The sequence below is a fragment of the Dendropsophus ebraccatus genome, chromosome 12 (assembly GCF_027789765.1).
Source record: "Dendropsophus ebraccatus isolate aDenEbr1 chromosome 12, aDenEbr1.pat, whole genome shotgun sequence".
NCBI lineage: Eukaryota > Metazoa > Chordata > Amphibia > Anura > Hylidae > Dendropsophus > Dendropsophus ebraccatus.
Window position 1 is genome coordinate 19397321 of NC_091465.1, and position 13045 is coordinate 19410365.

Sequence of the window (13045 nt, forward strand, 5' to 3'; positions counted from 1 at the left end):
CACAGAGAGAGAGAAAAGGGTGAAGGTCCTGATCACATGACCCGAAGGTCCTCAACCTTACAGTGTGGAAAGCAGCGACAGAGAGGAAGAGAGAGAAGACTGAGCTGTAACTGCTGTGTGTCAGTGTCTGTGTCAGTCAGTGTCAGTAATGTGTGTTTGTGTATGTTAGTGGTGTCTCAAGTGATTGTGCATAGTGGATGGATGAGGGGCCGCTGAGGCTTTGTCGCCCAAGGGGCTTGCAAAAACCTGGAGACGGCCCTCCTGGTGTATATATGTAGATGTATAAATACACAGTGTATATACTGTACTTTAGCTATATACGCCAGCCAGACCACTGCTTATAGAGCGGAGAGGTGATCAGTAACCTAGACAATGAGCTGTCAACAATGGGAGGGAAGGAGCAGCATATATGTAACTATAACTCTGTTAGTTGAGATGGGAATACATGGGCTGAAGGGCTCCCGATACCAACACCGATCACTGTGATCAGATTGTTTAAACTGGTCATCGTTGTCCGCACATTGCCCTGTGTAAACAATGATTTTGTTGGCCGCGCAAAAGATGCATTCAGCTGACAAGCGACCGTTTTCTCATTTGTCAGATGGCTGCTGACCCTGTTACATGGGCCGATTCATCTGATACTGATGCAAAATACCGACCAGTAGACTGCTGTGTAAACCTTAGACCGATTCCGTTTCTGCATCCATAGTGGTGTGCTACATATCTGCACACAGAATATTCTGCGTTATGATTTATCTTGTTGTATTCTAGATTAATAATCTTCAACCTGCGACTTTCCAACTAGCAAAACTACAACTTGCTGTTAAAACATGCTGGGAGTTGTAGTTTTGCGACAGCTAAAGCTCAGCCACAGGTTGAGAAACACTAATAGGAAGGTCTGCCTGACCGTTCATGTTGAAAGTTGTAGTTTTGTAGGGACATTTGTCGGTATAAATTAGTGTATAACAATAACCTTCCCCTTATATATGTATATTTATCGGTGATTAGCGCTCCAGGCCCCAGTCACCGAAGCTAAGCAATGTTGCTAGGGAACGGGCTTCGGCCAATCGGCGAACGAGACGATAGTGAGCCGAGGCTCGTGATTGGATGGGCTGCAGGAGGACTAGTGTAAGGTCAGTTTTGATTGGTCGAGACGCGCTCTATGTTTGAACTGATGCAAAGGAGGGAGAGAAGCCACTGCTGGCAACGAGAAGCGGGTGAGCGCACCGGAGCTTGGCGGCCCGGAGGGGTAGGATAGGCGGCATAGCGTCCGAGGTAACGGTGGGTTACCTCCTCTTGTGGGAACATACGGGGAGAATAATAAGCCGAGGTCACGTGGAATGTAATACTACAGAGGACGGAATGTAAACAGTGCCGTTACCCATAGCAACCACATGACAGACACGTTTTGTGTGGTTATTTGCAGCATGGCATTATGGGTGCGAGGGTGTCTGTGACCATCCTCCAGATTTATGTCACCCCCTCCAGGCTCCTATGCCCCCCCCCAGACCCGCCCTATTACACGGGACGATTATCGGACGTATTTGGCCGATATCGTCCGTTAATCTTTTCCGTGGAATAGAGGGCAACGATCAGCCGACATCGTTCATGTCAGCTGATCGTTGCGTCACTTGTCAAAAACAAGCAACTGTGATAGCTCTGTGGGATAGGTGGAGCGGCAGCAGACCGCCACTATCCTCTATGGGCTGCCCGGACGATCTAGCGATCGGGATGGTGCATCTTCTTTAAGTAGGCAGTGGCAACATAAACAAAATCCGCTGGGAGAATGCGGAGCCATAGGCAATGGCAGTGAACACAGGTATAGCCTATGGTGTAGCATGTTTTCCTGGACTTTCTAGGGCTGCATCCATCTTCAGCCACCACCGGTGGCTGCTCGCCGGGTTTGGACGGACCTGAGCACGCTCGAAGTTTGCTCAACTCTAATGATCCTGAGATGATGTGCTGTGCGCTTTTATCTTATCCATATGTTTTCTCCTCTAGGATGGCTTCCACTGTCCTTGGCGTGGGCACCGGGGTGTTTGTGATCGCTGTTATCTGGGTGGTAACTCTGCTTAGTTGTGTCCTTTTGGCCCGAGCGGCTGGAGCAGCAAGGTGAGATCCTTTTTTCAATAATCTGTGTGCATTTATACCCACAGTAAATTGCAGCCACATAGGGTATCAGTTAAAGTACTGGGAACCTAATTCGGGGCTCCTGTGTGCCTTCTAGGTCGGGGGCCCCTGTGTGCCTCCTAGGTCGGGGGCTCCTGTGTGCCTCAGAGAGCTCCCCGTGCGCCGGAAGTCACAGCCACAGGCGCACGGGGAGCTCTCTGATGCGCGCGCTGCCGGGGACAGAACGGGACACCCCCAGCAGCCGCACATCAGACGGGGACCAGACCAGAGAGGCTCGACGGGGGAACGGATGGCAGGTGAGTTATGTGCTGTTTTTTGTTTTATCTGCTGTGCAGGGGGGGATCATCTATAAAGGGGGGGGGGAAGAGGTGGACCATCTATAAGGGGGGGGGAGAGGGGGACCATCTATAAGGGGGGGGGGGGGGGAAGGGAAGAGCGGGACCATCTATAAGGGGGGGGAAGAGGGGGACCATCTATAAGGGGGAAAGAGGGGGACCATCTATAAGGGGGGAAGAGGGGGACCATCTATAAGGGAGGGGGGAGAGGGGGACCATCTATAAGGGGGGGGAGAGGGGGACCATCTATAAGGGAGGGGGGACCATCTATAGGGGGGGAAAGAGGGGGACCATCTATAAGGGGGGAAGAGGGGGACCATCTCCTAAAAGATCAGCACCCTCCTCTCCTGACATCCTCTGTGCTGCTGGGACTTCTCCTATAGGATTAGCCCCCTCCTCTCCTGACATCCTCTGTGCTGCTGGGACCTCCCTTATAAGATCAGCCCCCTCCTCTCCTGACATCCTCTGTGCTGTTGGGACCTCCCCTATAAGATCAGCCCCCTCCTCTCCTGACATCCTCTGTGCTGCTGGGACCTCCCCTATAAGATCAGCCCCCTCCTCTCCTGACATCCTCTGTGCTGCTGGGACCTCCCCTATAAGATCAGCCCCCTCCTCTCCTGACATCCTCTGTGCTGCTGGGACCTCCCCTATAAGATCAGCCCCCTCCTCTCCTGACATCCTCTGTGCTGCTGGGACCTCCCCTATAAGATCAGCTTCCTCCTCTCCTGACATCCTCTGTGCTGCTGTGACCTCCCCTATAAGATCAGCCCCCTCCTCTCCTGACATGCTCTGTGCAGCAAGGGACCAAACATTATGTTTATTGGGGACAGCAGTGGGGGGGGGGGGGCAGTAGTTGATTATAATGTGATTGACGGGGGGAGGGGGCGTCATTCTATAGTTCGTCTCGGGCAGCAGAGAGGCTAGAATCACCCCTGGTCGGGGGCCCCTGTGTGCCTCGGAGGTCGGGGGCCCCTGTGTGCTTGGTCTTTGCATTTGGAGATGACCTGCCTTACTTGCAAACACAATCAAAAGTTTATTGACTTTCCAGTGTGAAGACTAAAAGACTAAAAATACTGTAAAAACACAGTCTGTTTTTGTTCTTGTGTTTTTTTTTAAATAAAAGCAACCTCCAGGATAACTAAACTCATAAACTGTTATAGAAGTGTGGAATCCCTTTAGGGTCTATAGACTTTATAAATGGGGTTTCAGCACTTGGTACCCCGCTCTATGAGCCAGCGAAGAGAACCGCTCTTTAGTCACAGGCAGGCAGCCCTGGCTGCGGCTTATCTCTCAACAAGGTCAGGAAGTTGAAATACAACATTTCTGACTCTCTTCCTTCGCCATATCTTCAGTTGGGAGGCCGCCATACACTTTAGACAGTTGTCTGAACCTTCAGCAGTTGGTTGGTTCATCCAACTTTAGCCTTATGTGTAAAATGCACCTTTACCCTCTAAGCAGAGCACTTGCCCTAACACTGTGGCCCCAACATGCTGGCCCTTCTCAGTCCTTGCATAACTCCACACTACCATCCCCCTAATTACTACATTTACTCTGCAGGGGACACTTTCTCAGATGTCTCTAGGTTGTCCCATGTCTCACACCTCATCACTTTTTTCTTTTCCAGGTTCTTGAGCCTTACATTGTTCTTCCTGGCAGTGATCGTAACTCTTATACTGATATTTTTTCCACGAGCAAGCGAAACTCCCTCACCGGTGAAGGAAGTTCAGGTATGTTATATGTATCATTTATACAGGTGTAATATACAGGTATGCTTGATAGATAGATAGATAAACAATGCTTGTCCCCAAAATAAAAGCCCCAGTAACTACAGTAACTATAATTCCTGGAGTTGCTTACTGCTCATGACAGGTTGGCTTTGTCCACTAAGCTCTTCCTTTCCAAAATCCCCCAAAATAAAATTCATACAGTGTCCTATAAAGAAAACAAAAAAACTGTCAGGTCCTAAAGTGATCCATTTTCAAATACCCTCTAATAAGGGGAGGGCAGGGTTGTCCATATTCAGGACGCACACTTATCTGAGCATAGAGCATGTCAGGAGGTCCAGTAAGTTCATTGCATAGGTGGCCTATTGATTCAGTGTGCACTGTGTAATGCTTATTTCTCATGTGCTGGAGCCTCATGGAGAATGAACATTAAAGTTCCCCATACACTTAATATTTCTGTCAGTATAAGGTTTATGGGTCACTCCTGAGACTCCCCCGACAGATGACTTAATTGATCCACAATCATTGCCAAACCGCTTAGTTCTTGGAGAAATAAGCAGTTGCCTCTCGCCCCCTTCCCATAGAGAACATAAGAACGTTCAGCCTTACCGTATGTGTGTGGGGAGGACGGGAGAGATAACCGTTTTCCAAATGATCGATCAGCCGACAGTTTTTAAAGGTGTGTATCCAGCTGGTTGCTGTTGTTTCTAGTGATCCCCTTCCCACCCCCTTTTCAGGATAAGAAGAGAAGAATCTATAAAGACATAATAAATATGTAAGCTAGTTTTTAGTGCATCTGCAGTAGTATTGTAATAGGAAAATCGCTATGGATCTCACACAACATGTGACATGCCACAGATTTTAAATCCGCATCTCTGGTCAATTCCGTCATGGATTCTGTGTGAGTTAAAAAATCTCACCCACATTTCTGCTGTGAACATTATAACAGAAAATTATAGCAGAAAATCCGCAGCTTATGGCCACAACCACTAAATGGCTTTATAAGTACAATTGATTGTCATAAAGATCATTCATGATGATTAGACCATGAAAATGAAAGCAAGCAAGTGGCGATCGATCTGCCATATCATTGATAAATCCTCCTGTATGAAGGGATTCATGGAAGCCGAGTGTTAATTAGTTGTGATTTTCTTCTTGCAAATTAGGTTACCCACAATTCCCTCCCCATACATATTGCCAGAATCCACCAGAAAATTTTGCGGAATCGCTAGTTATGTAAACATGGGGCGCAGAGCGCATGCAGCCTGAGATTACAGGTCACCTGAACAGAAATAAACACGCGGCAAACGCAGGTATCTGCGGCCGACTCATCTCCCGGCGGCCGCGCTCGTCTGAGAACTAATTATAAGATTTGTGTTCCTCCCATCCCCCCCTCCTTCCACCTCGCAGCACTCGGGCCCCATCAATAATACATGACTAGGGCTTTATGCACTGAAGGGCCACTAATTGGCTAATTAAAAAGCGAAACGCGTTGCCCAGACAAACATGTCATCCACCAGAGACGAGTTCTGTGCCGGAGCCAAGGTCAGGCTTAATGTGGACTCCTCAGGATGACCTTTCGTGTTGCAGCAACGTGTTGGCCCTGTCCCTGGAGCCAGTTCACAGCTAAGGATAGCTCGGGAGATCACCTCTGATGTGTTCACACTTGTTTCATGCCTGACAGCTCAAAAATAACTTTTATTAGGCTACTGATTATGTCTTTTATCTGCCTGCTATGGATGAAGAAGATCTGTATGCACTGTAACACTCAGTAAGGATGGAGGTATATACTGACCCTAAGATTAGTAGGGAGGAGTGTGTGGTCATCAGGTACCTGATATATAGACTGTGTTGAGATTATAGTACAGTGGGTGGCGATGTGTGACATATATCAGAAGACCACCATGACTGGCGCCACTGTTGTGTTGTAGGATCTGAGCCTGCAATGTGCGTTTTATCCTCTATACTTTATTACAATCAGTCACCCAAGGTCTGCTTCCTCCAGTGTCAAGTGTCTTCGAATGGATCATTCTGTAACGCACTAAAGCCATTCATATACTATAGGTATATGTATATGGTGACACATGATGTGGGGGGAAGAAGGATCAGGCATGTTGAACTGTAGTTGCCCAATCCTTCCATTCTCTAGTGGGTAATGATGCCTCTGGAATAATCTGAAGGGTGTGTAGGTTTTCTACCCATTCAGACCACACGCACAGCCAGCTAATAATAATAATAATATTTATTTGTATAGCACCAACAGATTCCGCAGCGCTCTTTTAAAAATATATAAGTACAAAACAGGTAATATTTATACAATAAATAAATAAAATAAAATAGAATAAAAATGATAGTAACAGTTAGAGACCTGCTCACAAGAGCTTACAGACTAGGAGGACTGGAGGTGACACAAGAGGCAGTAAGTGCTTTATTTTACCAATGTTCCAGTCATTGTAGTTAGTCGCAAAGTGCCTATAGGTGATTGGGCGAGCCAGTCAAACGCTGTTGTCTTGTTTCAGGTAGAAAGTACATGGCACCAAGGAGGATATAAAGTGGATGGAAAAGGGATAGCAGAGAGGTTATAAGCAAGCCTGAAGAGATGAGTCTTCAGGACATGCTTGAAACTGTGGGAGTTGGAGATAAGTCTGAGGTCTTTGGGTAGGGTTTTCCAGAGAACTGGTGCAGCACAAGAGAAGTCCTGGAGGTGGGAGTGCGAGGTTCTGATTATCGTAGATGTTAGAAATAGATTATTAGCAGAACGCAGAGCACGGGAAGGATGATAGGTGTAGATGAGGGAGGAGATGTATGAGGGAGGCAATGACTGGCACAGGGGGGAGACATCAGTATAATGGCTGGAGAGGAAGATGAGTCTGGCTGCTGCGTTCAGGATAGACTGGAGAGGGGAGAGCTTAGAGAAAGGAAGACCGATTAGTAGGGCGTTACAATAGTCAAGATGAGAATGAATCAGGGTGACAGAGTCTGAGTGGTGTCAGTGGTGAGAAATGTGCGGATTCTAGAGATGTTTTTGAGATGTAGATGACAGGAGCGTGCAAGAGCTTGAATATAGGGAGTGAAGGATAGATCAGAGTCTAGAATAACCCCCAGACATCGAGGTTGATGCGCAGGAGTGATGCTAGTAGACTAAGAGGGAGATGGTTGAGAAAGAGAGAGGTCATAGTGTTACAGTGGATAGACAGTCACTGGTATTTTGCAGGAATGATCTCACGGGAGGAGGTATATAGCTGGGTGTCATCAGCATAGAGATGTATTGCAGGCCAAACCTGCTGATGGTCTGTCTGATGGGGGCTGTATAGAGGGAGAAGAGGAGAGGACCCAGGACTGACCCCTGGGGAACCCCAACAGTAAGAGGTAAGGGAGAAGATGTAGAGCCAGAGAAGGATACACTGAAAGAGCGGTTAGAGAGGTAGGAAGAAAACCAGGAAAGAACAGAGTCCTTAAAGCATAACTGTCATGTTTTTTTTTTATTGCAGAAATCAGTAGTATAAGCGACTTTAAGAAACTCTGTAATAAGTTTTATCAGCCAAAAAAGCCTCCTTCTGTATTCAAGAAGCAATCTCCCAGCCTCCCCCCCTGACTTCTTATCTGTGCATTATCAGGCAAACACGTCTTCATTACAGAGAAGCCAGTGAAGACTGGCTCTGCTCTCTCCATTGTAAGCCTATAAAGGGGGGAGGGGCTGAGGGAGATGAGGGAGCAGGAAGAGGTGACATGAAGGTCAGCTCTTTGTAGACTCTCTGGGCACCTAAACCGCAGGATTCTGGGGTCAGAAAGGTCAGTGCTTATCTATAAACTTACTGAGAGAAGATTGCAGGGTGTTGTGCTGTGCTGGACTGCTCCGTGCTCAGTCACTCCTAACAGCCCCTCCCCTCTCCATAGCCACATAATGGAGACAGAAATCCTGCTTTATCTGATGTGAGGGGGGAGGCTGGGAGATTGCTTTTTCAGTACAGAAGGAAACTCTTTTAGTACATAAAACCTATTACAGCGTTTCTTAAAATTGCTTGTACTGTTGATATTTAATGTTTTCAGAAAAATGGCCCTGAAATGACAGTTACGCTTTAAGACCAAGAGAGCAGAGCATGGAGAGGAGGAGCTGGTGGTCCAATGTCTCAGACGCTGCTGAGAGATCCGGGAGAATCAGCAGAGTAGTTTCCTTGTGACTTGGCCTTCAGGAGGTTGTTTGACACCTTGGTGAGAGCAGTTTCAGTGGAGTGAAGGGATGGGAATCCGGACTGTAGAGGGTCAAGAAGAGAGTTATCGGAGAGATAGCGGATTAGGCGAGAATAGACCTAACGTTCCAGGAGTTTAGAGATGAAAGGGAGATTAGAGACAGGTCGATAGTTGAGCAGAGCATGCATGTAAATCGAGGGATTGGAAGAAATAGCCGAATGTGTATGACCAGCCTAACGCCCAGATGTTCTCTGCCTTGTAGATTGTGGACACGTTCTTCATTGGCCGCTACGTCCTTCTATCACTTATCAGCGTCATCTTCCTTGGAAGCCTCTTCTTGTCCGTTGTCTACTGTGTCCTGGAACCGGTCTATGCTAAACCTCTGAGGCTGCGGTAACAACACGGACATTCTTGTGCAATGGCGGTTTTCCTCTTTGGGAACTGAACTGATTTTTATATAGCTTTCTTCCTCATATGTTTTATAATATTTATATTTGATAAGAGTGCATCAATCATTTGTATAAGAAATAAATTATTTTTTTCTTAGCAGGAGGTTTATGTGTTTGCTTGTAAGTAATGCCAGTGTTATCCACTTCAGAAGTAGAAGTGAGCTCCCTGGGGTGGTACGTCATGGGGAGTGTTAAACTGGCCAAGGCTTGAAGATTTTGGTCTGGACCACTTATATGCTACAAGCAAAGCATTAGACTGTAATTTTTATTCTACATCTTTGTTAACCATGATAGCCATCCCCTTGGCCCCAATATGTCTATAGCATTTGTATATTCAAATTGTCTTAGGGCCCTATACACCAAACGACTAACGGTCTTACTTGACCGATTACCAGCTGTTCCGGGTGATAATTATTTGGTGCTATAGGTCAAGTTAGAACTTGTTTCAACATGTTCAATCAAAACTATCACGACAGAGACGGCCTTCTGTTCGTTGCTCCGTGCAACAGGAGCAGCGGCAGCAGACCACCACTCTCTTCAATGTGCCACCCTCTTCTCCCTGGTCACTATCTGTGCATGTAATAGCATAGACAGCAAGCAGTAAATGCGGAGGAAGCGAGCACTGACCCGACAGGTCGACGCTCAATTCCTCCTCACATTGTGCCGTGTAATATGGCTTTGGTTTGAATGTTTTAAAGAGCTAACCAGACCATAGTTGTTTCTCCTTTCAGCAGCAAGTGAGCAACTCGGTAACTCTCTGCCTTGAACAAAGCGAGCGTCACAGATGTGGTAAATTCTGACATATTGTTGATCCATTGGAGGGAATAATGTGAAGGCTCCTATGTACAGTATGTGTATTGTAGCACATGTGGTATTTATGGGTTGTCCCTTTTTCATGGACGTGGTTCTCCTTCAGCCTACATTTCACATGGCTTTCCTGGCTTTGTATAGAAAGAAAGCGCAAAGTCCCTTAGTGCAGCGAGTGATAGGAGATTGGAGTTCTATATCACTGATCTAACACACACTATAGATTCCAATGAGATGGAGCTTCATCCTGTCTCCCTCTGCGTACATAGAAACAAAGGCTGACATTGTGCCTGCCTGCAGTCACCACTAGGGGGATCTTACTGCATACTGTGCTGTCATTAAGCTTACTGTGTAAATTGGAATCGGGTTGGTGTATGACTATACAGTGGCATCCATTGGAGGGATATATTTGGAGTATGCCTGACATATACCTTCCACCTTTGCCAAAAACAAGATGTGAACAGAACCTTATTGTAGCCACATTTTTCTCATTTGGCTCCTTGATTTTAGGTTGTGCTTGATAAGCATAGAGGGCTATAAGGGTCACATTATAGATCTGGTGTTTTCGGTTACACTTACAGTACCTTGAATGATGTACTCCTCATTCCTGCATTCTAGATCTATGACTGTTAATGTAGATCCCAGCCAAACGTGCCCACCCTGTGACCCTCTGCTTTTCCTATGCTGCAAGTATGGAAAGTGGCCGAATGACTCAGTTCACAACATTTCAAGATAATGCAAACTCATTTATTCTGGCTCACGAAACAGGAGTGAAGGGTGAGCGCGTATGATTTATGTGTGCAGAGAAATGCTGAAAGTGAGAGTGCGGACCCCGCCAGCTGGCTGCACTGCCTCAGTCATAACAACTGGTTAATGTTTCATGGACCCGAGGGGCAAATTCACACAAATCAAATGGTCATTATCACTTGTTTGCAGCTACATCAACAATGTCTAGAAATGATCCCTGGAAAAATGGGGTTTTCGTTATGAAAAAATCCTTTATATAATCTACATCTCTGCGGAGTGCGACCACAGAGCTGAGGGCGGCTGATACTGGTGGCCTTCAATCTGAGTAACCTCTGACTGTATGTTTCTGGAGTGTGACCACAGAGGGGAGGATGTCTGATACTGGTGGCCTCAGATCTGAGTATTATGTGATTGTACATTTCTGTTTAGACCAGTGTGAACTCATCCAGAAAGCAGGAATGCAGAGCCAGAGTAAACTTTGTACAGAAGATACAGCAGGGATGTCCTATATATTGCTAATATACATGGAAGTCTATTAGACAGGGGCTTAGTGAAATAACGTACCACCTGGATCCCCTCCAAGTCCTAGGGGGGGATTTATCAGAGGGTGTAAAATTTAGACTGGTGCAAACTACCCACAGCAACCAATCACAGCTCAGCTTTAGGCAGTGCTGGAAGGAAAGCTGAGCTGTAATTGGATGCTATGGGCAGTTTGCACCAGCCTAAATTTTACACCCTTTGATAAATCTCCCCCCTAGAGTTTATAACTACTCTCCCTTTGGCAGTTTGCACCGTCCATTTATTACTGAACTAGTGACCGAGCTGATCCCACATTGTGGACTTTTGAGGGCTGATCATGCATTTCATATATCACTTTCGTCTATGACCTATCCTAAACGACAGCTATTGCGAAAGACCTGAAAACGTTCACTCATTTCCATGGGACGATAATCGTTACTTATGATCGTATTTGCGATCGGTTTTTCTTCGCTATTTGTTCGCCATTGCGTTTGTATCTACTGCGAACAACCGAACGACGTCTTATTCAATGCGAACGTTTTGCGAACGAGCAACGATAAAAATAGAACCTATCACTGATCTATCACTTGCTACACTCAGGGCCCTATTCCCCTGGACGATTATCGTTCAGATTATCGTTAAATCGTTTGAATCTAAACGATAATTGTTCGGTTGAAATGCAGTTAACGATTAACGACCGAACGAGAAATCGTTGATCGCTTTATAAGACCTGAACCAGGTCTTATAAAGCGATCAACAATTTCTCGTTCGGTCGTTAATTGGTAACTGCATTTCAACCCAACGATTATCGTTTAGATTCAAACGATTTAACGATAATCTGACCGATAATCATCCGGTGGAATAGGGCCCTGAGTGTAGCAAGTGATAGATCAGTGATACAGAACTCCTTTCTCCTAACTCACACTATAGTCTCAGTGTATTCCTATGAGATGCAGATTGATCCTGTCTCCCCTTCTCAGCTTTTACAATCAGTTAAGCAATGTGAAGCTGCATCTCATAGGACACTTGAGAATATATATATAGTAAAACTGTGTGTCTGGCAAGTTGTATAACTCTACAGTAATCATTGTATGGACTACAATTTCTGTCTGTAGGGCAGAAATGAGCATTTCAGCAGCACACTATGCGTTGAGGGTAATACAGAGACACATGTTGTGGGATGGAAAGTGTCAGGATCTACCAGGAGGAATCAGTAAGGTGGTGGTGTAATTCACAATGGAGAGACTGACCACCTGTCTACACATTAGTACAAGTAATTTATTGGGGTCTGACTGAGGATCACATGATTCAGCTGCAAAAAAAAATGTTCAGATGCAGCTGAGCTGGGATGAAACGTATTACTCTGCAGAAAATATTGCTGGTGAGTTAGCATTGTATGTGCAGAAAATGTTTGTGTCGGATTCCTTCTTTAAGGTAAAACTATTGTATTCTGAGCATTTATTTAGTGTTTTTACGAAAATCAATCCCATGGCAAATGCACGTTAGTAGTTTTCTGTATTCTGTAAATCCAGCCAATCTGGCCACCAGCTAAAATGCCCTGTTGATGATAGTTTAGCCAGCTAGGAGTCAGGAGCTAGGACCACCTCCTTAAAGGGGATGTGTCATCAGAAAATAACTTAGTGTTTAAATAATGTTTTTATGTTTAACATATTTTTAAAAAAATTGTTGGTGACATTTTTCCTAATTTTCCAGTTATCTATATTATAAAATAATCCTGAAATTTTTATTCTGACCACTGGTGCCAAAACTAAGCTGAGACTTCCAAGTATGTCTGTAGTGATAAGAGAAGGCTGCTTTAATGGATAGTACGGCCGGGGGCCGCAGAGAACAACGGCCACACTTTATACAGAGTGTATACAGTGCGGCCATTGTTCCATAGAAACAAATGCAGCTGTCCGCTGTCAATAAACAACGTCCGTTGCTGCAATCTGTTTGATTTTTTTACGTTGTTTAAACATGGCCTTAGCCTTTGTTCACACAACATAATTTTTATGAAAAGAATGGCCACTGTTTATCATTTACACAATGGGTGTTCTTTTCATAATGCAAGGATTTTCATTGAAGTCAACACAATGTATTGAACAACGGCCGTCAAAATAATAATGTAATTTCCGGCGGTTGT

At 45.6% G+C, this 13045-nt stretch overlaps 1 protein-coding gene across 4 annotated transcripts; it reads left to right on the forward strand.

The window, feature by feature from the left end:
* Positions 1 to 1153: 1153 nt before the first annotated feature.
* On the forward strand, positions 1154 to 8926 carry TMEM218 (transmembrane protein 218). 4 transcript variants are annotated; one of them, XM_069949130.1, is made up of 4 exons: positions 1154 to 1217; positions 2002 to 2112; positions 4090 to 4192; positions 8643 to 8926. In XM_069949130.1, exons 2-4 carry the CDS (start codon positions 2003 to 2005, stop codon positions 8775 to 8777), a joined length of 348 nt encoding a protein of 115 aa, XP_069805231.1. In that variant the 5' UTR covers positions 1154 to 1217; position 2002; the 3' UTR covers positions 8778 to 8926. The 4 variants fall into 4 exon arrangements, with proteins under 4 accessions (XP_069805231.1, XP_069805230.1, XP_069805233.1 ...); XM_069949129.1 differs by having other exon boundaries at positions 1171 to 1275; XM_069949132.1 differs by having other exon boundaries at positions 1187 to 1281.
* The last annotated feature ends 4119 nt before the right edge of the window (positions 8927 to 13045 follow it).

Coding starts and splice junctions, on each gene's coding strand:
- TMEM218 (XM_069949130.1), top strand. CDS start 2,003: ATGGCTTCCACTGTCCTTGGCGTGGGCACCGGGGTGTTTGTGATCGCT. Junction 2,113..4,089: donor CGAGCGGCTGGAGCAGCAAG/GTGAGATCCTTT, acceptor TTTCTTTTCCAG/GTTCTTGAGCCTTACATTGT. Junction 4,193..8,642: donor CACCGGTGAAGGAAGTTCAG/GTATGTTATATG, acceptor TCTGCCTTGTAG/ATTGTGGACACGTTCTTCAT.